We start from the raw sequence: 27,622 nt of genomic DNA, 5'->3' as shown, positions 1-27,622 counted from the left end.
ACAAGAAATCTAGTGGATATTTTATTCTTGTTCTTAAAAAATTACCTGACTTTTAAGCAGAAAAATCTACACTTTTTAAATAACCATATCTGATGTTATAATAACATGCTATATATTTTATGTATATTTGCCTTTTAATTACAAATTGTCTTCAGTCTTTCAGCTTTTATACACTTGTTATCAATATTCATCATGTTTTAAAGTCGGTTGTACAAGCTGCCTGAGCTTATGTTTTGTTGTTTTTATACACTCTTGCGACTGAAAATAAATCTTAACTTATTGATAGATCTTTAACCTATCGTGGAAGTGGCCGACTGTCACCGGAATCTTCCGTACGATTGATTTGTGCAATAAATTGCCTGCTATTCATAGTGCATTGCAAATGTCAGTATCTCATGTTAGTAGATCTTAACCCGTGTTGTGAACTTTATAACAATAAGATTTTACAAAAAGATGGCGGCTTTAATGTTTACATCCACCCCTAGGTAAGAAAATCACTTGCGATTTTATCAAGCCCGAGTGCATACAACAATCATCGGTTTGTTTCTAACAATCACACTCTCATTTTATGGTTGTTTATGTTTAAAAGTGTTGTCACGTATTTAAAGTATGAATAATTCACTTACTAAAAGTGCTACAGTTTCCGGTTACTATATTTTCGGATTATTATTATTTTTAGTCCCCTACCAGTTTCACCGGAGGGGACTTATGGTTTTGTCTCCGTCCGTCCATCCGTCACACTTTTTTGGATCCTGCGATAATTTTAAAAGTTCTTAATATTTTTTTCATGAAACTTGGAACATGGATAGATGGCAATATGGACATTGGCCCCGTTTCATAAACAATTCTTTAGTTTTACGTAAGTATTCTGCGATAAATACTTACGAACGTTCTTACGCCAATACGTACGAACGTTTCATAAACACGTTCGCAGACTTAAGAATTCTTACGAATTAAACGAGCGTTAAACCAGTCTGCGATCTTCAAACTGAGGTTGTAAAACACTCTGAAGTTAGTTGGCGCGCTATGTCAGACGACTGTTAGATAAGATGGCCACCCGCGCATCAAACTGGTGCGAAGAAGAGATTGAGGTGTTGATTGATCTATGTTCGGGAAAATCGCTCGGCGAGATGAATGCGGTATTCTGGGATAGAGTAACTGAGAGGTTTGTTGTTGACATATCCAAAACCATATTATAGATCTTTGAAATATCATATCATCATGATCATATTTTTATTTGAGTCATTTTGACTTAATATTAGGTTAATAGTTAATTGTGTTTTTATATTAAATACTAGAAATAAAGATCAGTATTTAATACAATTCATTTAATAAAGTATTTTTGTATTGTTTCTGAGTGATAAATGTTTATTTATCGATACATTCAGAGTAAACAGCGTAGGAACGTGTGTGAGACCACCGAAGAAGGTGAAGAAGAAGTGGTCAGATATAAAGGTAATAAAACATTTTTAGTTAAAGAAGAATTTACGATCATTTTAATCCGTATAAAAATCTTGAAACGAAATTAAAGCGATATGTATGAACGTTGAAATTTAATTAAATTATTACAGTCCGCAACAAAAACAAAAGCAATGGCCATCAAGTCTGTCGTAGTGCAGACTGGGGGAGGGCCGCCACCAAAGCCCTTGTCGGCCTTACAGGAAAAGGTATTTGTGTATTTGAGTTTATTGTAATTATATATCTGTAATTTTCTCTTTGAAATGTGTTTGTTTTTCTCCAAGACCGTTATAATGTTGTCCGTTTCAACCGTTATGAACAGTCCCCAAGTCGGCCATATTTGTTATTTTGACAGTTGAGTCTCGACATATGGAAATGTTATTCTTCTGAAAGAATATGCAGTTTTCAGCCACACACTGTTCAGTTAAACTTTAGAGAGCCCAACTTGTACAGTTGGTATGATCTATCGTATTTTCACCGTAAGTGTTCACACTTTGTTGTATATCAAAGATCGCGGTAACGTACCCTGGATAGTACACATGGAGACTTTTCTAACGCATCACTTAATCATATCAATATAGCTCCCTTATTTTTTAACGGCTTGTGTTAAAATTTGGACCAAGAATAATTCAACACATATCTGATAATGACTGAAAATTTGAATGAATTGAAAAGTAATAATATGTAAAACTTAACAAATTTAAAACGTCATTTCAAAAGTCAAATTCGCAAACTTGTACCATGTTAAATAACAACAAAATAAAAAGTAAAACGCATAAACTTACATTTCTCAATAACCTGCCAACATTCCAACTTAACCATTTCCCTCCTGAATATTCATACCAGCCATTTTGGTTTTTCTTTAATTGATGTTATGTTTTTATTGGGTAAAAACTTGCTTATAATTATGAAATTGAAATTAAATTGGAATATGTATGTCGCCTTTTACTACACTTGGTGATTTTCCTAACTTAACACTTTAAAAACCTACATATCTCAGTAATGGGTAATACTTTTTATGTACAATATCACTTGTGTCCATTTAAATACAATATATGCAAGCAAATGCTACAATCAATCATCCGTTACTATGGTATGCTTCAGCAAGTGGGAAAGGTAGACTATTAAATGCAAAGTGAGCGATTGCGCTCCTGAATATTCATATGAGCTCTATTGTTTTGTAAATTATTTTTTGTTTTCCTTTTGTAAGAACACGCCTAAAATATTTAAACTGAAATAAATCTGGAATTAAATCGCGTTTCAAAATTTTCACATGCAAAAATATGGAACCACACTTACCCCACGTGCTAAAGCGTCAAATCAACATGAATGATTATATTGTGAGCTTGCATAGAATGCAGTAAAATGATCGTATGTAAAATTTTAAATCAATATCTTTACTCATAACGGATATGTTCACGTTTGAAAAATTCCTTATTGAAGATTGATACATTATGAGGAAACAATTAGGTACCTCAATGATTTGCGTTAAAAAAATGTGTAAGTAATTTTCAGGTCCTGTCTGTACTCCCAGACTGCATCACAATGGGTATCACTGGGGGCGTTGACACATTCCTCACAATAGGTAAAATTTTCAATTGTTATGTACATTTTTATGCCCCCAGATCGAATGGTCAGGGGGTATATTGTTTTTTACCTGTCTGTCTGTGATTGACACATTTTAAGTGTGTGTCTGTCCCAAAACTTAACCTTGCTCATAAAATGATAACTTTTGGGTCTATGTTCTTTAAACTTCACATGTGCGTGCATCTCATTTAGATCTACAATCAGACATGGTTTGAGGTCACTAGGTCAAAGGTCAAGGTCACTGTTACCTTTACATTCAAAATTATTAAATGTGTCTTAAATAGCTGCCATGCAGCTTCAAAGCGCAGTAGGGAGCATTGTGTTTCACAAACACAGCTCTTGTTTTTTTTAAATTCCACAGCAAATTGGAAAATAGTACAATGATTTTTGAAGTGAAGGTTGTAGTTGTCTTCATTGATAAATCAATTGATATTAGTAAATACCTAACACAGCCTAATGCATCAATTTTTTCTATGCAAACCTATATCAAACTGCACATCAAAAGTTTAGAATTTAAGGAATTATTTATCAACTGAATGTAAGAAAACACAAAAATAAACACACTTTTCATTTAAATTTTGTATAAGTCAACGATTATAATTCCAACTATTGCAAATTATTGACACAAAGCTCCCATAATAAAATAAAATACCACATAGGTGATTTAAGTTACAGCTTGTCCTGAAAATGCACAATGGGAAAATGATTTACTATTATTGTCTTGACTAACACTTTTTTCATTTCTCACAAACATACATACAACTAAAAATATTTAAAAAAAATGTTAACAAACATTGCCGGAACCAACTATGGAAAACATATAGCTATGTTTGAATTTACATTATGGAAAAATAATACATGATAGATACAAAACATCCATGTGGTATTATGTTAACACATAATCAGCAATAAACAATGTCAATAATCTTTTAAGACACATTAACATTACAATTACATGCTGTGTAGTAAAGTGTCTATAATAATTATCACCAGTTTTACAAATATATATATATATATATAAAGTAGACTCACTGCCTTAAACAAGCTCATTAAAAGTTATTAATTTAAGAAAAAATACTTTTGTTTTGTTATATTGTTTTATCTTCAAATAAAAAAAAAACAATACACATACAAAACACACCTGTTTTATGTCATAGGTGTGTTTGTACATGTTTTTTTGTTTCTTTAGATAAACCTGAAGGTTTCTTCGAAGATTCAGACAGTGAATCCTATTCACTAATCTCGGGAGGTTAGAAATTATGCATTATTATGGTACAAAAATACTTAAATAATGTATCGATCACTGATCAATCAATGTTAGTATTGACAATGATGAATTTCTTCATAACAATCGCTGATCAATAAATGTTAATATTGACAAACAATGATACATTTCTTCAATCTATTTGTTGTCTATTGAGATTATTTTAACTAAATTTATTGAAACTACTTCTTAAGCTTTCTATGAATGAATTGCATTTTGCTAAAACATTGCTTAAATATATATAGAGTTATATTCCAAAATGTATGTATACATTTGTATAGCTTTTCGAAAACTAAATTGTTTTTTTATTTCCAGAAAAAAGCACAGACACCGTAATGAAAAAAAAAAGGGTCAACAAGAAAAGGAAATGTATGTATCATTTTTTATTTTAAAAAACCAGCAAGATATACTCTAACTTTATTGTCATGATGTTTGTTTATTAATAACTAAAGTAACTTCCAATAAATTTCAACTTGCATACTTTAATCATAGTATATTAAATTGATATTTTGGAAAATAACAACATTACAGGTATTGCATATCATCTGATGTTGTGCGGAAGTGGCAATAGAAGTAATATCATGATAATTTCACTACCAATGTGGCTGTGCTGGGGACGCACATATGATAATTGCCTTTGAAGTCCAGGGCTCTGCCAAATGGAGCTTTGCGATCATACATTTTAATAATGATGACAGTGTCTATGAATTATTACATACACATGTCCTTGCATGTGTAAAAATTGGCTATACAAATTTATTTTGTGCTTTCCGATGGTTTATAGAGAAATATCAGTGAATTAAAACTAATAATTTCACTGTTTCAAGTAGTGAAAATTATCAATTTTTCACTGTTTACTGTGAAATGACAATAATTATTGTTTTTAATGACAATATTATTCCAGGGAAATTCTGTTGTTAAACTCTTTAACAATGTATATAAACAGAGAAAAAAAGCATACAATAAAAAGAAAATTTGTTGAATTTGGTGGAATATCGATTTTAATTCACTCATGATCATATAACATATATATATTTTCTATGATCACTCAATGTTGTGAATTAAAATCGATAATCCACCGAATCCAACAAATATCCTCTATGTGAATAATATACATGTGTATTTCAGGTGACTGCCATGATGAACTTCTGGCAATTGAGAGAAGGAAATTGGAATTATTTGAAGAAATAGTTCATTTAAAAAGAGAGTCACTTTGTTTTAAAAAGCTTAAGCATTCAACTACAAATGTATTTGAATAATAGCTCGACTATTAATGAAATGGTCAGGGCTGCACTTCTCACCAAAATGTTGGCGTCTGAATATTGTTCACGTTAAAGTCATTTTTATGCCCCCATTCGAAGAAGAGAGCATATTGTTTTGCACATGTCTGTCGGTTGGTCTGTCCGTTGGTCCGTCTGTCCACCAGATGATATCTGGATGATAACTCAAGAACAATTATGCCTAGGATCATGAAACTTCATAGGTGCCTTGATCATGACTGGCAGATGACCCGCATTGATTTTCAGGTCACTAGGTCAAAGGTAAATGTCACAGTCACTCGAAACAGTAAAATGGTTTTTTGATAATAACTCAAGAATGCTTACGCATAGGATCATTAATCTTCATAGGTACATTGATCATGACTGGCAGATAACCCATTTTAATTTTTATGTCACTAGGTTAAAGGTCAAGGTCACAGTGACTTGAAACAGTAAAATTGTTTCCGTATGATAGCTCAAGAATGCTTTCGCCTAAGATCATGAACCTTTATAGGTACATTGATATTATGACTGGCAGATGACCACTTTTTATTTTGCAGGTCAAAGGTCAAGGTCACATTGACTCAAAACAGTAAAGTGGTTTCCGGGTGATAACTCAAAAATACTTAGGCCTAGGATCATTAAACTTCATAGGTACATTTATCATGACTGACTGATGACTCCTGATTTTCAGGTCACTAGGTTAACGGTCAAGTTCACAGTGACAAAAAATGTATTTACACAATGGCACTAACTACAACCGACAGCCCAGATTTAGGGCATGCATGTTATACAAACAGCCCTTGTTTTCAGGTGACAACAGAATCAAAGATGACCCATAGTCGAGCCCGCTGTGTTATACAGCTTTTGTTAAGTTTATGTGTTACATTCCTTTAAACCTTTTAATATTATAATTTATATTTCTAAACATTGATAATGTTTCCTTATATAAGATGAACAAGATGAACATGATGAAAAATTGACAATATATGTTTATTTTTGTTAGAACCTATCGGTCAATATCGATGTATGCACATCAATAAATGAGATGAACAAAGCTGATCTCATTTATTGATGTGCATGCAACCATATTGAACAAAATATTCAGTTTATTAAATTATAATTATTATTATAATTTCATCACAGTATTTATCTGTAAAAAATGCTTCATAAGTTATCAACAGATTATACAATGAAATGAATGATTATACAATGAACTGAATAAAAGTGATTTCGTTATCTAAATCATTGTTCTTTCCAAATGATAATAGTGTAGGACATGGAATAGATGTGCCATATCAAATTGTTTGAAAATCAAAGGGAAATATTGGCAGACAAATACATTTAAATTAAAAAAAACACTTTTATCAATCACTGTGTATACATTTAAGTATTTTTTTCCCAAATGTGCCCACACCTTATGGGTTTTAAGTATTGTTACATGTTGACAACTTTTAAAATCTATCAATTATCAGCTGTCTAGCCTGTTGTGCATTCACATCTATTCCATCTCCTACAATATTATCATCAATTTCATCATTCTCTGTGTCGTTCATCTGTGGAACTGCAACATTGAACTGCACACAAAGATTGTGCAGTCTCATGCAGGCCACAACAACTTTTGCAGCTCGTTGAGGTTGAAATGGGAGGCATCCCCCCGACTTGTGAAGGCATCTTTAAAAGCAAGCAACACAAACACATTTTCATGTTGCCAATTACATTTTCTACCACTAATTTATTGTATTTAATTAAAAAAAATCATTTGATTTTATCAATTTAGGGATTGAAATATTTGATTATTAAAAGGCTAGAATACCAAATATTATGTAAAAAAACACTAAATATAGTGACAACAACCTATATATGAAGGTTCTTATATTGAAAATATTAAAGCAAAAACCCAAAAAAGTACACAAACTTTCATTTGGTGCATGTATCATTGCAATATGGATATAACAATAATTGATTGACATCAGTTGTTAAATAGATGGATGATTTAGAAAAAAAAATTGTCATCAAGTACAAGATTAAGTATATATATACAGATAATTTTCAATGGCATCAATCAACTTTTTTTCAAAAGTAATAAAATAATACCTAAATCTGGATTTAAGCATTCCAAAGGCCCGTTCTACCACCACCCTGCCACGCCTATGAGCAGCATTGTAGCGCACTTCTTGCTGGGTAATTGGATTCAGTTTGGGGGTTAAAAGAAATGTCTTGAGCCCGTAGCCACTGTCACCCAACAAACAACCTACTTGTTGTGTCTCAAGATACTGCTGTAATTGAAATTGATGCAAATTTATAGAATTAAATACAACAAGATGTCTATACACTCTGATTCGATAACACAAGTTCAATGTAATTGATATTTGCATCGAAAACATTAAACATTGTAATGTGGTATGTGTTCAATAATGACCAGACAAGTATTACATAATATTGAAGTCTAGTGCACATGAGATTAATTATGTAATCAGACAATCACATTAAAGGTGAATTCTTTTATTTAAAAGGAATATTAACGTTCAATGGTGCAGTATAAAATTGGTTCATAAAATCTAATAATTTAATTTAATATCCAATTTAACTAGTGTTTGTTAACTGACATGAAAATCTTACCTTCAAACCACAGTTATTGAAAATAGCAGAATCATGCACTGAACCTGGCCACCTGGATACAACATCTCTGAAACTAAAACAATTATAGCATTAACTAAGGCATAACATGCAAAATAATTAAACATTTGAAAAAATACATGCATTAACATTTCAAATTGTACTTCACTTTTTCTAATAATAATATAAAGAAGTGAAACTCCAGCTGCTGGAGCAGTATTGAATTTTCATTAAAAACAATTAGTTGGTCCTTTATTTAAGGCAAGTGACCGATTGCCCAAACAGTACAAAACAGCACAATACAGCACAATACAAACAAACATAAACACAAAATATGAAAAAAGCTGGGGTCACCGCCTTGGAACGGTCAATGCCAAGCATCAAAATGAGCAGTCATTTTAGTTCTTTGCTTGTGAAGGACCAAAGTTATGACTGTGCGTTGCAAATCAGTCTGGTTTTAGTTATGCTTGGGCTTAGCTACGCTAGGAACGATAACAATATCTGCCTGTTTATTCTCTACCACTGGTATACTGCAGAGTGCAGACAGCAGTGTTTATTTAATCAATAGTGTTTAACAGCTTGTGGGACAAGATTGGCCAGTTTGTCATTTAAATCTTGACATATTGGCAGCTTTTAGGGAAAAGTGGCTTATTGAATGTCAAATAAGTGGTGTCTCAGATAAGCCTGTGCACATTGATTAGCCTGTGCAATGCACACAAGCTAATCAAGGGGGACACTTAACAGGAGACAGTTTTAGACAAGCCTTCCCAGTAACATAATATATTATTTCTTGTACTCACATGGTTTTGGTGTCCACCACTGCTTGTACGTTCAGTGCATGGAACCCTTTCCGACTCCTGAACACCTCTTCATTTTCATGGGGGCCAATTATTGGTACAAGGGTACCATCAATGGCCCCAATCACCCCAGGAATCCTTGACTTTTGGTAAAATTCAAGCTTGATGGCTTGACGCTCTTCTGGGCTCATGGGAAACCTTTATTAAAAATGAAATTATAATCAATTACAGTTTGTTCTCTAATTGACAAACAACAATACTGGCATAATTGTTTTTGTTTCCTATTATTAGTTTAAGAAATATTAAGACACACATTTTCATCAAAATGAAGTCTTTATTAAAAAAAAGAGAGCAGAAGTATAGCTATTTGCAAATTGTCTGTATATCTTTTCATAATTGTAGATAAATCTTACATCATAAGTAACAGCTGTTGTATTGTGTGCGTTTTATCAGCAGCAAGCATCATTTCAGTTAGGTTTTGACATTTAAACATATATAATGGTACAATGCAGGCTCAACATTAACAGTTGTCCTATTGCCCCTGGCAAGTCAAAGATGGGTATGGGCAAGTTATTTTATAATCTAGTTGTCTGCCCTGGAGGAAAGTGCAAAAAGAACAAAGAGCATTAAATTCAGACTTTATGGCTGCATTCATTTTGATAAATGTGCAACAATTAAAAAGGGTTTGTTGTGTATCATTTTAATCTTTATTCAAAAACATGAGGTTTACAGTTAATGTGATATTTCATGTTTGGGCAAGTGGCTTAACGTTCAAGGCAAGTATATTTTCTAAGTACTTGCCCAGCAGGGCAAGTTGGTTTTTAGGTTAATGTTGAGCCCTGAAAATGGAATAAAAATAAGCGTTTACCAGTACTAATGACAAAATTGCACATTATTCTATTTAGTGCTTGACAATTTTTACTTATAAGTTTTCAACTAATTTACATAAAATGATTACCCTTTTCATCAATAAATTAATATGTTAAACCATTACTTGATGTTGTCAAGTTGTTCATTAAGAACATCCAAAAAGGAGCCCAACACCCTTGATACTGTGCTTTTACTGACACCGTGAAGGTCCCCAACTTCTGAGTAAAAATCACCCTTTGCAAGGTATCTTAGGCCAATCAAAATCTAAAAAATTGGTGTGCTACAATACATTTTAGAGCGAATTCATGAAATAAAATTTTCAAATATGGTGTTTGCATATCTCACAAGTATACATTGTTTAAAACAGATTATAGGTGCATTAAATAGTACAATCATGAGACATTTTGAGTTTTGGTATGCAGATTTTATTGCATTATACAGATAACTCCTAAGGGACCAGACACAAACGATTGTTTTTATAATACTATCATTAACTTGAATACCATAAAACAAATGAACACAACAGATAATTAATTTGAATAATGACACCAGTTTTTCTTTCTTCTTGTTGGATCACTATAGGTATTGGTTTACAAAATGTTGAGCATAAATGATATCTTATGTTAGATCTACTACTAAAACAGTGAAATAGATCTATTCTATTTTAAATGATAATACATTAAAATACATTCAACAAATCCTTACCATTGAATGATGACGTTATTTCAATTTACACTCACCATACAATGACAAAAGTGCAGGGCAATCGTTGAATCAAAATAACTCATTTAATAAATGAAAACCCACATTTTGTCAAATTGGTGAACAACATAATGACAAAACATGAAATTTACACATAATTAAACGATATTTTCATAATAGCTCCATATATCCACAATAAATAAGTCCATTTAAATTACAATCCAAGCCATATCCAAATCCAAATGCTTAATTCCAACTGTCGATCGATTTGTTTTTAAGAACTGGCCTGTGTCCATGGTTTAACATGTTTAAAATTTACCACTGTCACACTCACAGCACATTATTTTACTACCCTAGGTATTACTCATCGTAGATCCATTCTCGGATAGGAATGCTTTAATTACCGAATAAAATAAAAAAGTATGATGAGCAATATCAACATATGTCGATCCACTTATAGGTAGTTCACAACACAAATCTGACAAGACTGAATCGTTGACCTATTTACTGACACAGGAAACAGTACTCGCAGTCAAGGGAAAAACTAGTAACTCCTAAACAATATACCGAACCTGTAGAAGGCTATAGATTAGTAAAAAATGTAAGCATTTCTTGAATCCAGCATAAAATTATAACAAAATACTTCACTTCATCAATGAAAAATCAGTTAACAAACCTGCGTTAAAGGGGGTACTGCCCGATTTCGTTCACTTCTTCTCTTCAGGTGTTCACCCATTAATTCAAGCAAATAATCAATGCATTCCCGACTCAAGCGGTACCTTTGTATAATTTCAATATCACTTAAATGGGATATGTCCATTCTAGGGCGAAAAACCCGTTGTCTCCGTCGCTCGTCACCAAAGAAAACAAACGCGGCGGCCATATTTAAGAACGCTACGACAGCCCTACCCTTGCGTAACTTTTACGTTGAAACTTACGAATTCGTAGCGGGTGGTTGCGTAAGTATTTCTTTATGAAACGCTCGGATTTTCTTACGAACTGCGTAAGTATACTTACGTAAGAAACCGTGCGTACGAACGTTTATGAAACGGGGCCATTATGCACGTCATTTCATTTCGTTCCTACGTCAAAAATTATGGTTGCTATGGCAACACATAGACCAGAAATACTGCTGAAAATGGTGGTTTTTCTGGATCCTGCGATAACTTTTAAAGTTCTTAATATTTTTTCATGAAACTTGAAACATGGATAGATGGCAATATGGACATTATGCACGTAATTTCATTTTGTTCCTAAATAAAAAACATTGGTTGCTATGGCAACAAATATTTATAAAAAAAATATGGAATTTCTGATAATGGTGGGGCCGGTAGGGGACTTATATTGCTTGACAATAGTCTTGTTTAATTTGTTTAAATATTAAAGTTGTTCAATGTAATGTATTGTTTGACATATTATTTTGTGTGTGTAATTTTCAGTATAAAGAAAGCCGTTGCATTGATAAACAAGCTGGATGATGGAAAATTTCGATTGGTGCTTTCAAGAATTATGCAAAGACTGCATCTCAAGGTATAGTTTGATTGGCTGTCCCATTTTAATTAAAGTCTTTTGTTGGTTTTGTAGTTTGTTTATTATGTATTGTCCAACAGGAAGTAACCATAACATAAATATTTATTCAGTCGATTTGTAACTGAATATTATCCTAGAGATCATGGTCGCTGGGAGTTGCAACTGGTAACAAGATTTTTCATGTAAATTCGGCCTCATGGAACCCAGGCGGCACTTTAATAGGTAAAGTCAGCAACATAAAATATTTTCTTGCATAATTAAACACGAACAGATTATAAATTTATCATTAATGCTCAAATTATAATTACTTACTTGATGCAGTGTGCTTGTAAAATAATTTTATTACTCCAAATTTCAAAGTTTCAAACGCTTTAACGGTTAACAAAAAAGTGTAAGGTTTAGCAATAACCACTATCTTTGGAATCCTTGGCAAGATAGATCTTGTGTCAAATCAATCCTATAGGGCTACACTGACTATCTCTGCAACCTCCGTAAGATAGATTGAATTCTCAATTTAAAACTTCAATTTTCAGTTTTAATTTGCTTTTTATCAACTTTTTCTTTTGAGCATTTATTCTCAAAAACATGCAAATTGATGTCGATGGTAACAGGTATTGTGTACAGTGTTTGTTAAAATGTATTAGGTTGATTGAATTTGATTTTATGGACAAACTTGAGACTTCATTTTTTACCACGAAATTTGGTTATCAAAAAGAACTGTGAGCTGTATGTATGTAATCATTAAAGCTCAGAGCATTGAAGAATAACTACTTAAAAAGCATGAAGCATCAATTAAAATTGCAAGCATGGCCCATTTTGAGAGCAAAGAGTTTCTTTTTTAGAATATAATACAGTAAAATCATATCTTAAAAGCATAGATGTTAGACATCCCAATTTTGGCAAGGCAGTCCCACGTTTTGGGCTGTTTACCCTGGCAACCCAATATGAGACAAATTGTACTGAAGTTCTTTAAAAAACTACGTAAGTTCACAATAAAATTATTATTATAGGTCATTCTTCCTAAAACTGACAATCACCGGTTAAAATTTTACCGACCCGGTTACTAACTGATTAACTGAACAACCTAAAAAAGTAAAAAGGTGAAAGTATACTTTAAACAAATGTGTTTTTGCTTGTACATGTTCTGTCTATACAAAAGAAAGTAATTTCAGTGAAAGTTGGCAGTATGTCCTGTGCAATAAGTAAAATTGCACAATTTATTCCATGAAAAAGCATAATTTAAAAATTAATCATATTAACCTTTTCCAAAAATGTAACTGGTTAACTGATGGTGTAGGTTGATTGGCTGACCGGTTAACCTCTTGCATCACTAATCAAGACCATTTTTCACCAAACCATTTTTAATTCAATAATTTTAGGATGAGCGCACATTTTCTGAAGAAGAGGAAGAAAAGCTTCAACAAACTTTAGGTATTGATGGTCCAGAATTGGAATTGGTGTTACAGACTCTTGAGTTCTTGTTACAGCAGGTATTTTTATTATATTTTGTTATTATAATTATTCTGCAGTGAATGCAAAATATAATTCCTTCTATAAAATATGAGAACGTCATTTACAAAGTGTTTTTTATAACATTTTGACCCACCTTTCCTGCCCAAATTGTAGTAGAGGTCTGGAAAACTTATCAAGAAATTGAGAAAATGTTTGCTGTTTTTCAGTTTTCAAATCAATTTTGGCTGAATGAATTTGCATACAGATGGTTGGATATTTAATAGTCATATTTCTAACAGTTTAAATGACAAACAAACAAACAACCATTTCAGCGCTAAAACATGGCTATAAGATCTTTTAAAATACCCGAGAAGATCACAAGAAAGTGATCGTCGCAACGGCATGCATTAATTTTTTAATTAAATTGTTTATCATAGGCGACAATAAATAATTAATAAAACGATTGAGCCAATCACTTTTTGGTGTTACCGCACGTCTATTATAGACATGCACAGTTTGTTTTACATTACTTAATCGGACTCTTAAATCGCGGTAACGACTTGACACCTTTATGGTTTGTTTAATCCGATTATTGATAATAGCGCTAGCAAAATGTGTGACACCGCACTCGCTGTGCTGACTAGGTATTGTCATTTTCACGCCTCGGGCATCTTGAGAATTTAGACCGTCCGGTATACTCAATGTATTTTACGTTGAAAATGACCAAATTTACAGAGATACCCGTCCGGTTTCCGGTTTTCAGAGAGTTCGGTTTATTCAACATTTATTAACAAAGAAATAGAAGGAGAAAATACGGGACTGGCCCGACCGTCCGGAATCGGGAGAGTTCCGGTATTCAGAGAGTCCGGTATTGGCAGAGTCTACTGTATTGGGTCAGCTGCTGGGGCTATAACTTGTTTAATAATTCATAATCATGTTATCTACTGTTTAATAACAAAAGTAAAAAAATTAAGGTTCTTGTTGTCAAATCTTTAAAGAGTAGAGAAGTTTATAGTGTTATAAACATGCTTGATAATTCTTAACTTTGGTCATTATCCTTTTGATATACAATCAAGAGTTTTGCTGTTTCAGTTTAGCTTGTGTAGTCTGCAAAGAATAATTAGGGACTACACTTTTTTATGGTATTTTTTGTTTGAAGTAAGTCTCTTCTTAGTTAAAATCCAGTTTAAGTGGATAGTTTTGTCCCTGATTAGCTTGTTCTGACTGCACAGGCTAATGTGGGACATCACTTTACACACATGCATATGCAAGGCTTATTTGTATTCCTAACATTAAATATGTTTTTCCAGGCCGCATACCATGCTGCTAAGCCTGCTGTTCTGTCTCAACAGCTTACTCAGCTGGAGTTGGAGCAGGCAAAGGTAGGCTGTATAGTGTTGTGTATCCCCTTGCCCGCTCAGAAGCAAAATGGCTATATGCAACCAGCATTAAACCAGAACAGCCTGCAGGTAACTCACAGTCTGTTTAGGTTTTATGCTGTTTGTGGCTCATCAATATCTTAGGGTTGGAAATGTAGCCTTTAAAACTTCAAATGTTAAGGAATATTTTTTATTTGAATAGATTTTTTGAAAGACTACAAACGCATTAAATACAATTCTGAGTGGTACTGGGTTACTGCAATTTCGACATTTTTTTTCATGTTATGTTGTTTTGTTTATGTTGTAATGTGGCCTCTTGTTTTATGTGCTTAACAATAGCTTATACGATTTTAATTCTTTTGAAGCTATGATAATCTTTTGAAAACTGTTTTAGTAAATGATTGGACCTATGTTTTGTTTTTATGTGTTTTAATAAATGTCTGAATATTTAATGATTAAATTATGTATATAGTGAATCTTAAGCTCAATTACATTGTAGTTGGAAAGAAATCTTAAAATAGCATGTGGTCCTTTATTTGTAGCAAAAACCAATTGCAAAGACTATGACACGCAACGGATGCTATACATATGACTTACAAGTACACCACAAAGGCACAAAAATAAATAAAACTGGCATCACTACCTTTGAACAGTCAATGCAAACCTTTTAATTGGGTTTAATGGAGCTCAAAACCTCACACTTGGCCAAGGGCTATTCCCTTCAATGGCACATAAACACAATGAATACATTTAAAATACTTAACTGACAAGCATGAATATCCTGGTAAAGATGCTGACAACAATGAATAAATCTGGGTTCACAGAATAAGCACTGTCATAACAAAAACGCTTTAATGTTTTGATGCCTAGAGTTATAAAGGAAACATTTAAATTAAAAAAGAAATAACCACATAGCATAACAATTCAAATTAAAAACAATAAAACAGAGTATATTTCAAATTTAATTACCATTAAACTACTTAATGGTAAGAGCAACAGAATTGTAAGGAGACTAATTCAAGTCGAAACTATATCCCCTCCTTTGATGAACAAAGCTTAAGAGACATAGGAAAATATAATAGAAATAAAAAAAGCATTTAAAAAAAAAACACTTTAAAACTAGTTGCAGAATGCATGTAATTACTTTTTTTTAAACAAAACAATTCATATAAAACCTCCTAAGTCATTGTAAAGACTTTATTTCTAACTGTAAAAAAGCTGGAAACAATGCATACAAAATATATGGTAAACACAATGTGTAAAATGTAATCAATTTTTACTTCAATATTCTGAAAAGACAGTATTGCAAACCTTTTTTGATGAATTTATAACATAACTTATGTATTAAATTGTTTGCTGTTGGCTAGGTGGAGGCTATTGTTTCTGTATGGACGACAAATGGCCGAGATGTCCTTCAAAAGCTCAGACAACAGACCTTGCACCCTAGTCAGGTATTGGCTTATGACATACAGCATAATTATGTGGTTGGTATTACACTATTTTTCCCCGCAAAAGGCAGATGGATATACAATTGGCGTTTTCCGTCAGTTTGTCCATCAGTCAAATATTGTTCAGGGCTTTATCTCAGAAACTTTATAAGATTTCAACATAAAACTTCATGGGTTTGTAGAGATTAAAAAAGAATTTGCATACACAAGAACCATAACCCTACAGTTTCTAAAGTCAGAGTTTTTTCCCTCTGTTGTTTTCATATGATGTAACTTTTTCGGGTTATATCAATGAGGAAAAGTGCCATGCAGAAATACCATAACCCAACGTGTTCTTAAAAAAAGTTATTTCATGGTTATATCTCAGATTCCATAACAGATTTAAACATGAACCTTCATGGGATTGTTGTGTGTGAAAGAAGTGGGGGTAGAAGACAGTGGAAGAAGTGCACCTATTTGTCGGTTGGTCAGTCAGATCGTTTTGTTTCTGCACAGGCTATTAACCCATTTAGATTTACTGTCATCCAAAGTAGTAACGATTTATTTGGAAAGAAAAGGAATTGATTCATACCGGTAGTTCAACAGTCAAGGTCACATGTGCCTTGTGATAGAATCTGTTTTATGTGAAAAAGTGTCATGTAAGTAAATAAGTTTGCCTGTCGGGGGCTTGTAACATGAAATTGCTTAGTTATTTATGTCAGCCTGGTTAGACGATGGTTTAATTTTGGGGAATCAAAACCATTTATAATTTGTCTTAGTTTGGGCATTCAGGCAACATGTTTTACAAACATCTCTGATTTAAGGGGCTTGTTTACAGTTTTTTGAATGATAGAAAAAAGTAATTGAATTAATTAACTATCAAAACTGCATTATTCAGAATAGCTTAAAATAATAAAATCAAGAGGAAAATATTAAAATAAAAAAAGAGCTGATCCTGGGTTTTAAAGCTGCTAGCTGAGGGACCTCTAAAAGAAAAAGCTAACCCTTTACCACTATCTATGCTGGCTTTTGCATTTCAAAGGTAACTCAAACTTGGTATTACATGCTTTTGCTAAATAACTTATAAAAGCAATGCAATGCTTTCGTATTTTTCCAATTATAGGCGTTTGCATTTAAACACATGTCTCGGTAAGGAGCGTTGTTGCTAAATTATGGATGAAAAGTGTTACAAACACTTTATTATTTTTCTAATTTCAATCAATTATTTTCAATAAAGAAATATATATTTTTTTAAATGTTATAATAAAGCAAAAACAAATTATACCAAATACTTGTATATACTTGATATACTTGTACAAATGGTGATAATAAAATGTTTAAGTATTTGGTATAATTTGTTTTTGCTAAGCACATTTGCAGAGTTTGACTCCCAAAATATCAAGTGGTCGGTTATAACTTTTGTTTTATATGATTATAATATGAATCATACAATTGGGTTGAAACCAGTTGGAAGTTAAATTAAAGAAGTTGTATAAGGAAACTGTGAGTATAAGATGATCTGTATAAGGATGGCCTCGTCTTACATGTAGATATTTTAGCCTTCTTCTGCAATAAGTGGGCTTAATGCAGGTGCATAAAGTGTTGGCCCACAGATTGTGAAATCTGCCCTGGCTAATCAGTGGAACACTTTCCACTTTCATGGTATTTTTCTTTTTAAAAAGTCTGGGAAGACACTTTACGCACTTGCATTAAGCCCTGTTTTCCCAGAATGTGACTCATATTGTCTTATATTTCGCCCAGCTGGAAGATATCAACTGGAGGCTCAACCTGCAGATTGCCCAGTCCAGCGTGAGCAAACAGAAGCTCCCCAATGCCATGTTTGAACTTGGTGTGAGGGACAGTGAGGAGGGGGTGGGGAAGAAGAAGATACGCGTGGAGTTCACTCACAGTGAGCTCTACCAGTTCTATAATCAGGTTTGTGTAAAGTTAGTTTGATTTAAGGTTGATACATGAGCCTGGAAAAACTGGGCATGTGCTTTAAGTGTCGTAACAGATTAGCCTGTGAAGTCTGTACAGGCCAATCAGGGATGTACTTTCCGCCTAAAATGGATTTTCGTTTATTAGAGACTTAGTGTGGACTGCACAGGCTAATCTACCACAACACTTTACTCACAAGCTTTAAGCCAAGTTTTCCTGGAATGAGGCTAATATTATTGGTTTAGAACATGGTTTGTGTAGGGCTAGTACAAAAAGTTTGATATGTTATTGGTATAATATTTAGTTTGTATGCTAGTAGTATAAAAGTAGAAAAAATATGTTTCAAATTTGTCTTGTAATTGTATGAATTTTAGTATAAAATCTAAATTTTATTTTGATATTATAAAATTATATCAAATTATGTGTCTATAATATTTTTGTATGCCACAGAAGGAAGGCATATAGTGATCGCACTGTCCGTCTGTCTGTCCGTCACACTTTGCGTTTAGGTTTCGAAAAATGCTCATAACTTCTATGTCGCTTCAGATGCAACCTTCATATTTGGTATGCATGTGTATATGGACAAGGCACACCATACAAATTTTGACCCCTGTGACCTTGACCTTGAACTTTGGGTCCGCATTTAAGTTTCAAAATCTGCGTTTAGGTTTCGAAAAATGCTCATAACTTCTATCAAAGCGTTTTTCGGGAGCATATGTCATCCTATGGAGACAGCTCTTGTTTAGAATTAAGTGTTTAATATTTTGCAACACCTACCTAGTAATCAGTGTCTATATTAAGAAAGTATAAAATCAGAATCATTTACCACTCTAAAAAACCTTGTCTTGACATAAATCTAATTTACACATTGTTAAAAGAAACCATTTTTGTATATTTATTTTTTTTTAAACCAGATAAGTATATTGAAATAACAAACATCAAGATTGTATATAATTGTATATTATTAGTATGGATATGTTACATCTGTGATAGTGAAAAATGTATTTGGTTGTGTTTCGGTCTGTTGAAAAACAAGGCTGCCAGGTGGACTGGCTTAGTTTTCCTTATACATGTATTTGTATATTAAAAAAGGCTTGTGAACAGTCAAGAAGTCACATTTTGTGCCCAATCATCATGAAACTTGGTCAAAACATTGGTTTTATTAAAATATCGGACGAACAAATGAACAAACATGGCCGCCAGTGGGCGGGGCAGTTTTCTCTATATGTATGTAGTGAAAACATGTGAACACTCTAAAAGTCACATTGTTGGCCAATTTTTATGAAATTTGGTGAGAGCGTTTGTTTCCTAGATTGTTTCCTAGATACGAAAGTTGAGTTTGAAAATGGTTCTGGTCCGTTGAAAAACACGGGGAGGGCGGCATTTTTCTTATATTTATATAATAAAAAAGGCTTGTGAACACTCTAGAAGTCAAATTTTTGCCCAATCATCATAAGACTTGGTCAAAACATTGGTTGTCTTTACAAATGTATATCTTATATGAGTTTGAAAATGGTCCTGATTGGTAAAAAAACATGGCCGCCGGGAGGGGTGGGGTAGTTTTCCTTATATGACTATAGAGAAACCTTGTGAACACTCTAGGAGTTACATATTTTGTCTAATCATCGTGAAACATAGTCAAGACATTAATTTTATTGATATCTCGGATAAGTTGGAAAATGTCTCAGATCGGTGAAAAAAATACACACTTTTTAGCTCACCTGATTGCTCAGGAGAGGTTTTTAGGATTGGTCTTTGTCCGTCGTGCATCCTCATTTGGTTTGTAAACACTCTAGCATTCGCATTCACATTTCTCAAGCATTCTTTATCAAATATGCTGAGAAGCTATATGGCCACAAGGTCTCAGTCAAGTTTGATAATGAGCAAAATCGCATAATAAATGCCAGAATTATTTCCCTTAGATTGTCAAATTTTCATTATATTATACAAAATCCTTGTAAACACTCTAGAGGTCACAATTTTGTTTCAGATTTTATTAATCTTGATCTTAATATGTATTTTTGTAAGCAAAGTTTGATGTTTGGTCATGAGGGGTCAAAATATAGGTCACCAGGTCAAATCTTACAAAAACCTTGTAAACACTACATACGCCAGAGTTTTGGTTCAATAATGATGAAACTTGACCATTGGCCATCACTTTTGCAAGAAGATAGAAACTTGATATTTGGCATGCATTTGTATCTCATGGAACTGCACATTTTGAGTGGTGAAAGGTCAAGGTCATCCTTCAAGGTCAAATGTCAAATATATGGGGGACATAGTGTTTCACAAACACAGCTTGTTCACCTAATACTTGAGTATTTTAAGATAATGATTTTCTTGATGCAAATCAAAGTAATAATCGTATCTGACTCATCTGGCTCAAACACTTAATCACTAGGTCATTTTTTTGACAAAGATTGAATGAACCGACTCCTCTCAGGTGAGCGAATTAGGGCCATCTTGGCCCTCTTGTTTTTGTTATTCAATGTTTTCCCAGTATCAATTCAATGTAATAAAATACATATACAATCAGTTTCATGAAAGACAGTGTTATCAAATTGTACATAAATGTTACCATTACCGGCCTAAAAGTTTTATCTTTCTTGATTCTAGTTAGAGATGATACAAAAGCAGTTGGATGGTCTAAGCTGATGAAAGCACTAGGACATCTTTGATCAAGGACCGGGTGCTTCATGGACCATAATCAGGGACAAATAGACTGCTGCCAGTCATTACTGTATAATGTTATTAAATGGTGTTAAATGGATGTAGGATTCTGATATGGTAGCATCATAATTGTTGCTTTCTTGAAAAAGTTAAATTATTGAAAAATACAGTATTACATGGCATTGTTCTGTTTTAAAATTCGAAGGGGTGTAAATGAAAAGATTTTAAATCAGGAAAATTTATGGACTCTTTACTGATGTTTCATGACTTGATTCAAATGTTTTATTTTTAATGTAGAATTTTCTAAATGATAATATTGTAATATTATAATTTTTGCATGCAATTCTATTATTTGACAGTGTTCTATTAATGTCTGAATTTGATGAATAATTCTGTTTAATTAACATGTAAGTAAGTTAATTACCACTTGACACATTTCTCGGAAATTAACCATTTCTAGGATGTTTTGATGGTCTGTTATCAATAACAACACTTGAAACAATTCACTACTAGGTAATACTAGACCGTGTAGTTCAAAGAAAAACTTTTGTTATCTGACCCAGATCATAAGTTTATTAAATTTTATACTTAAACTGGTTCACTTGCAATATTATTTCCCTTTTAATATAGATATCATATTGTGAATGGTCAGTTCATCATTAGATTTTTTACACAAATTTATGTGACCAAGTGTTACGCTATCTTTAACTTTTCTTACAAAAATTTAAAGTTTGATTTCTCAGAGTTTATATATGCTGTTTATATTTTATTTCCCATTGTTTTTATGCCCCCAAAGATGGGGAAATAGTGATCGGACCGTCCGTCTGTCTGTCCGTCATTCTGTCACACTTTACATTTAGGTTTCGAAAAATGCTCATAACTTCTATGTCGCTTCAGATGTCACCTTCAAAGTTGGTATGCATGTTTATATTGACAAGCATTTCCCTACACACACAAATTTTGAAACCTTTCACCTTGACCTTTAAGTTATGGTCCGCGTTTAGGTTTCAAAATCTGCGTTTAGGTTTCAAAAAATGCTCATACATGTAACTTCTATGTCGCTTCAGATGTAACCTTCATATTTGATATGCATGTGTATATGGACAAGGCCTTTCCATACGCACATACTTTTGCCCCCTTTGACCTTGATCTTAAAGTTAGGGTCCGCGTTTAGGTTTCGAAATCTGCGTTTAGGTTTCAAAAATTCTCATAACTTCTATGTCGCTTCAGATGTAACCTCCATATTTGGTTTACATGTGTATATGGACATGGCCTTTCCATACGCACAGAAATAATTACCCCTTTGACCATGGCCTTGAACTTAGGGTCCGTGTTAAGGTTTCGAAATCTGCGTTTATGTTTCAAAAAATGCTCATAACTTCTATGTTGCTTCAGATGTAACCTTCATATTTGGTATGCATGTGTAAATGGACAAGGCCTTTCCATACGCACAGGCATTTTGACCCCTTTCACTTTGACCTTGAACTTAGGGTCCGCGTTTAGGTTTGGAAATCTGCATTAAGGTTTCGAAAAATGCTCATAACTTCTATCAAAGCGTTTTTTTGGGGGATATGTCATCTTATGGAGACAGCTCTTGTTTTTATTTGATATTTGGTATCACTTAATTTAGCTGAACAAGTGTGCATATGCTTACAGTGCAATAATTTCCTAAATTTGATTTTGTATTGTTTTTATCACAAATAAAAGTACATTGTGTTTCTTTTTGTGCGAGCATGTTTCCCACTCACGTTCATTTAATTTAAGCGTATTTATTTAACCTAGACTGCAATGAAAGCCCAGAATGTACATGTATTTAGTCACTAGAGTCTGTTTCCAGGAAAGAACCAGTGTTCGGTATCTCATGCGAAGTTCTTGAGAACGAGGTGGGATTTGAACCCCGGTCCTCCTGTCTTAAGGCCCATCATCACCTCTAGTATGCCACTGCGACCTTAGTTGAAAAGAAGTATACAGACTGAAAACTAATTGTGTTTCGTTCTGGGAAAAATTGGGCTTAATGCATGTTGTAATGTGTAGTCCCAGATTAGCCTGTGCAATCTGGACAGGCTAATCAGGGATGGCACTTACCACCTTGACTGGATATTTGTTTTGTTTGCCTTTTTAGCTCGTTTGATTACAAAGTGCTCAAGACAGACAGACAGACTGTTATTTCAGAATTATACAATACATCATTTGTATACATGCACTAAGGTACTCAAATCGACAATAGAAGCTGTTTTTTAGTGTGTGTGCTGTCAACTTTAAGGTCATTATCTCTATAGAGGCCACATTATTTATAAAATCTTTAATAATCTTGGTCAAAATGTTTATCATGTTAATATATATGACTTGATTGAATATAGGTCTCGTGTGTCCGAAAACTAGTTTACCAGGTCCAATCTTAAAAAAACATTAGTACTATTTAAGAAGCAACAAATATGACTCCATCTTAATGAAATATTGCCACAATGTATTTCTCAACCATGTCAAGGCCAAGCTACAATCTGGGTAACGTGTGTCCAAAAACTTTAACATGATAAATCTTAGAAAGCCTTGATACCACTCTTTAAGTGACATTTATGAATACATTTTGATTAAAGGTCACAGCGTTTATCTTGGAACTATCTAAGCCAAGTACAAATTAGGGTCTCTAGCTTCCACAAATAGGTCACCAGTTCAAATAAATTTAAGAAAAGCATTGTTAACATTATCGAAATATGATAACCATTTTTCTTTTAGTCCGAAATCCAATTTTGGTACGACTACAATAAATAACAAGTGCTTTCCCTATTGTATTGTTCCCAGGGGTCAAGTTGCCCAGAAGTTTGAATTCTCAGTATTCTTATGCTGCCTTAATTGTTCTTTACAAAAAAAAGACCCATTAACATTTTTTTTATTTGCTTAAGTATTATTGGCAATTTGGACAAATTTTATTGAAATGTCCGATGCTTAATGATGACATTCAAAGCACTCGGCGAAAACACAGATATGAAATACTACATATCTCTAAGAAATTAGAAAGAAACAACGGCAAATTATGAAATCATCTGAAAAATAAACTAATTAAACAAACCATTACTATCTTCATAACAAATATGGCTAATTTTAGAAAATGTATCCAAACGTTATTGCACATTTTGTTTGTTACTAAGATCTTCAAAAGTAAAAAGTAATGCATTTGAAATAAGCAAAATAAAGAACGAGGTACTATCAACTTGCCAATAGAGAATAACACGCCAAATAACGTTAAATATTTCCATTAAATTTTGTACTTTTGGATTTTGTGTATAAATGACAAGATGAAAAAATAAATGCTATTATATCATTTTTATGCCCCCTTTGGAAGAAAAGGTGGTATATAGTTTTTGCACTGTCCGTCTGTCAGTCTGTCTGTCTGTCTGTCTGTCAGTCTGTCACACTTTTCGTGTCCACTCTCTAATTAAAATAGTTTTCATCCGATCTTTACCAAACTTGGTCAGAAGTTGTATCTAGACAATATCTATGTCAAGTTCGAATATGGGTCATGCCGGGTTAAAAACTAGGTCACGGGGTCACTTAGTGCATTTCAAGGATTAAGCATGGTGTCCACTCTCTAATTGAATTAGTTTTTATCTGATCTTTACCAAACTTGGTCAGAAGTTGTATCAAGAGAATATCTAGGTCAAGTTCGAATATGGGTCATGCCGGGTCAAAAACTAGGTTACAGGGTCAATTAGTGCATAACAAGGATTTAGCATGGTGTCCGTTCTCTAATTGAAGTAGTTTTCATCTTATCTTTACCAAACTTGGTCAGAAGTTGTATCAAGAGAATATCTAGGTCAAGTTCGAATATGGGTAATGCAGGGTCAAAAACTAGGTCACGGGGTTACTTAGTGCATTTCAAGGATTTAGCATGGTGTCTGCTCTCTAGTTTATGTGGCTTTCTTATTTATTTTGATATTCTAAGACATTTTTTATGTCCCCGAAGGAGGGCAAATGGTGAACGGACTTACGTCTATCTGTCCGTCACACTGCGTTTAGATTTCGAAAAATGCTCATAACTTCTATGTCGCTTCAGAAAGCAATTTCATATTTGGCATGCATGTGTATATGGACATGGCCTTTCCATACGCACTCAAATTTTGACCCCTGTGACCTTGAACTTAGGGTTCGCGTTTAGGTTTCGAAATCTGTGTTTAGGTTTCGAAAAAAGCTCATAACTTCTACCAAGCGTTTATAGGGGGCATAAGTCATCCTATGGTGACAGCTCTGGTTCTGTATTATTATTTTGACGCAGTACACTTCTGATTTTTTGCAAAAATGACCAATGAAAGTACGACAATTAAAAAAATATCATATGATCACAAAAACTATAACATAAACAGTTTATAACGCTGTCATTTAACCATATTTCAGATTTAAAAAAAAGTCTGATTGAAAATTAATAAACATGACCTTTAATAAAATGATGTACACACAAGCACTCACTATCGCCAATAAAGGTTCACTGTTTACAGCATTATCTCCCCTGTCAGATCAACAGATGGAGCATCTTTTCACAATTTGTAAAATGAACATTTATCCAAGGGACACACTATGCAACAATTGTTTTTGATTGGATTATACTTTATCATGAAATACACGATGGTTACCCCCTATTTGTGTGACCCCCTATTGACGAGTTGACTGTATCTTTAGATAATCGAGTTCTTAAATACTTATAATTCACACAAGGCAGGTAATTCAACTTGGAACATAAATATTTGAAACACCTTTAGACTAAATAAGAAACAATGAAAGGGTCGATGGCTGGTCAAGAACGGTCGTGTAAATGCTAAACCGATCTATGTGTTAGACCGTTGTAAGCCGTTTTGTGTTTATTGCATATGATCATTTTACCTGTCTTCACACCACTTTTTACAAAAGCGGTGTATGTATAGGAGTTTAATTCTTCATTGTGAAGATTTTTTTTAACAATGCGTCATTTGTCTAAAGGTAAGTGTAACTATGGGTGGCGGAATAAATGCCCTTTCGTGCCCATTTTAATCCGTGTTAGTATCACATAAAGGAGTCATTAAAACTCAAGAAACATTCTATCAGGATAAAAAATATTGTTTCCATCCGCTATTTTTTTTTTATTTTAGACATGTGACCAATTGCCTATACACCGAAAGACAATACAAACAACACACAATGAATTACTAACAAACAATAGCATTCAATCTAACAATATGTTCGAAAGAAAACGGTATACCTTGATGAGGGCTACGCGTGTGGCGCCCATCAAAAAGGCGTCAACTTCAAATGTATAGATAATGAGTCACGTGACTCACTCAAAGATCCAGCGGATGTTATTCTTGATGCCGTATCTGGAGTGTAATAGATTTAATATTGATAACAGATATGTGTTAAAGTTCATGGACGCTATAAACAGAGTTATAAATACCACGTCCTTTAATTTCCTTTTTAATACATGACTTCTGCTTGTTTGGCAACTCCCTGCTTGTTTAGCAACTCCAACAAAGCGCTTTTTTAAATACATATACATCACAACGGAAATTCAGTATTCATGTTGTTTTGCAAACCAGCTATCTGAAAACTTTCTAAAAAGGATTTATTAAGATCGTAGATTGTCAGTTGAGTAAAATAATATTTCAATTTGGTTATCCTGGACAGGAATTGACAAACTGGCTTCCTTGTCATACAAGAAAGTATGTCTTTTATAAGTCATTCATTCCAAGAACTCAATCAATACAAGTTCATATATTAATATTAATGTTACGTATATATTTGCACGTAAAAAACATGTCTTATGTATATACGCACGAAAAAGAATGCGATGCTTAGTGTGGTTTAAATTGTTAAAATTTGGAAGAAAACATGTAATACAGAATATTTAAACGCAAAGTTCCATGTGTAGAAAACTGCTAGCTTTCTCTTGTGTCAAATTGTAAGAGTAATTTAATTCAGTGACAAAATTATATCGCTTTTAAATTAATTGTATTGTGTAACTATACGTATGTACTAAGTTGCTGAATCAAGTTTTAGGTTCTGTTTTGATTGCATTTCATCAATCCGTTGCATCATCTCCAGAGCACGCGTGAAATGAATGTCATTTACAAGTGGGTGATTACAGAACAATTAAAACACGCGAGCGTTTTGCATTTTGAATAGTTTGCCCGGGAAAGTTGGCCATGTAAACGAGCGTACTTGCAATGTTTTTCATTAAGTGGACCTCTTAGCATATAAAAAGGCTTAATTATACGTGTTACTGTTCTTTTTAAGCGCTTAAGGGGCTCTTTACAAGGGTATTTCGAAAAGCAATCGCTAACTAGGACCTTTGCAAATGATTTTCTCTTCAAATAAAGTTATCTTTAAAATCACACTTTACATTAAGTGTCCAGGTAATAATGTGTTTAATTTAAGAACCTACTAAAACAACGCTTCACGTTCGCAATATTTGGTTGATTGATGGCGGCTCCTCAAACATGATTTTAAATATTAGGAGCAATGCCCCCATAATATGCTTAGCGTAAGCAACGTGTTTAATTGAATACAATTTGTTAAATACGTGAAGTACTAAAACATATTTAATAAAAAGCAGAGAATGATAACAAAAACAAACCAACACAAGATTCTGTTATATGACAACTGGTACACGACTTCAAAGTTATCAATACTCTCCATTTATTGT

The 27,622-nt window shown here is 33.2% G+C and overlaps 2 protein-coding genes across 3 annotated transcripts; both read left to right on the top strand.

The window, feature by feature from the left end:
• Positions 1-418: 418 nt before the first annotated feature.
• LOC127834707 (COMM domain-containing protein 10-like) lies at positions 419-22,670 on the top strand. 2 transcript variants are annotated; one of them, XM_052360729.1, is made up of 7 exons: positions 419-485; positions 11,996-12,086; positions 13,466-13,576; positions 14,849-14,920; positions 16,285-16,368; positions 18,106-18,253; positions 20,899-22,670. In XM_052360729.1, exons 1-7 carry the CDS (start codon positions 454-456, stop codon positions 20,958-20,960), a joined length of 600 nt encoding a protein of 199 aa, XP_052216689.1. In that variant the 5' UTR covers positions 419-453; the 3' UTR covers positions 20,961-22,670. The 2 variants fall into 2 exon arrangements, with proteins under 2 accessions (XP_052216689.1, XP_052216688.1); XM_052360728.1 differs by having other exon boundaries at positions 420-485; positions 18,106-18,279.
• Positions 1,783-5,876, top strand: LOC127834708 (uncharacterized). The gene is made up of 5 exons (XM_052360730.1): positions 1,783-1,937; positions 2,974-3,043; positions 4,235-4,294; positions 4,625-4,678; positions 5,438-5,876. The coding sequence occupies exons 1-5, from the start codon at positions 1,917-1,919 to the stop codon at positions 5,566-5,568; spliced, it is 336 nt and encodes a 111-aa protein (XP_052216690.1). The 5' UTR covers positions 1,783-1,916; the 3' UTR covers positions 5,569-5,876.
• Positions 22,671-27,622: the final 4,952 nt, after the last annotated feature.

The sequence above is a fragment of the Dreissena polymorpha genome, chromosome 6 (genome assembly GCF_020536995.1).
Source record: "Dreissena polymorpha isolate Duluth1 chromosome 6, UMN_Dpol_1.0, whole genome shotgun sequence".
NCBI lineage: Eukaryota > Metazoa > Mollusca > Bivalvia > Myida > Dreissenidae > Dreissena > Dreissena polymorpha.
This window is presented reverse-complemented; position numbering and strand designations above follow the sequence as displayed.

What these genes read in the sequence shown, in the direction of transcription:
- LOC127834707 (XM_052360728.1), top strand. Translation starts at nt 454, where the DNA reads ATGGCGGCTTTAATGTTTACATCCACCCCTAG. An exon ending in ATGTTTACATCCACCCCTAG is followed by an intron (nt 486 to 11,995) that starts GTAAGAAAATCA and finishes TGTAATTTTCAG; the next exon opens with TATAAAGAAAGCCGTTGCAT. An exon ending in TGCAAAGACTGCATCTCAAG is followed by an intron (nt 12,087 to 13,465) that starts GTATAGTTTGAT and finishes CAATAATTTTAG; the next exon opens with GATGAGCGCACATTTTCTGA.
- LOC127834708 (XM_052360730.1), top strand. Translation starts at nt 1,917, where the DNA reads ATGATCTATCGTATTTTCACC. An exon ending in TGACACATTCCTCACAATAG is followed by an intron (nt 3,044 to 4,234) that starts GTAAAATTTTCA and finishes TTGTTTCTTTAG; the next exon opens with ATAAACCTGAAGGTTTCTTC. An exon ending in GGTCAACAAGAAAAGGAAAT is followed by an intron (nt 4,679 to 5,437) that starts GTATGTATCATT and finishes TGTGTATTTCAG; the next exon opens with GTGACTGCCATGATGAACTT.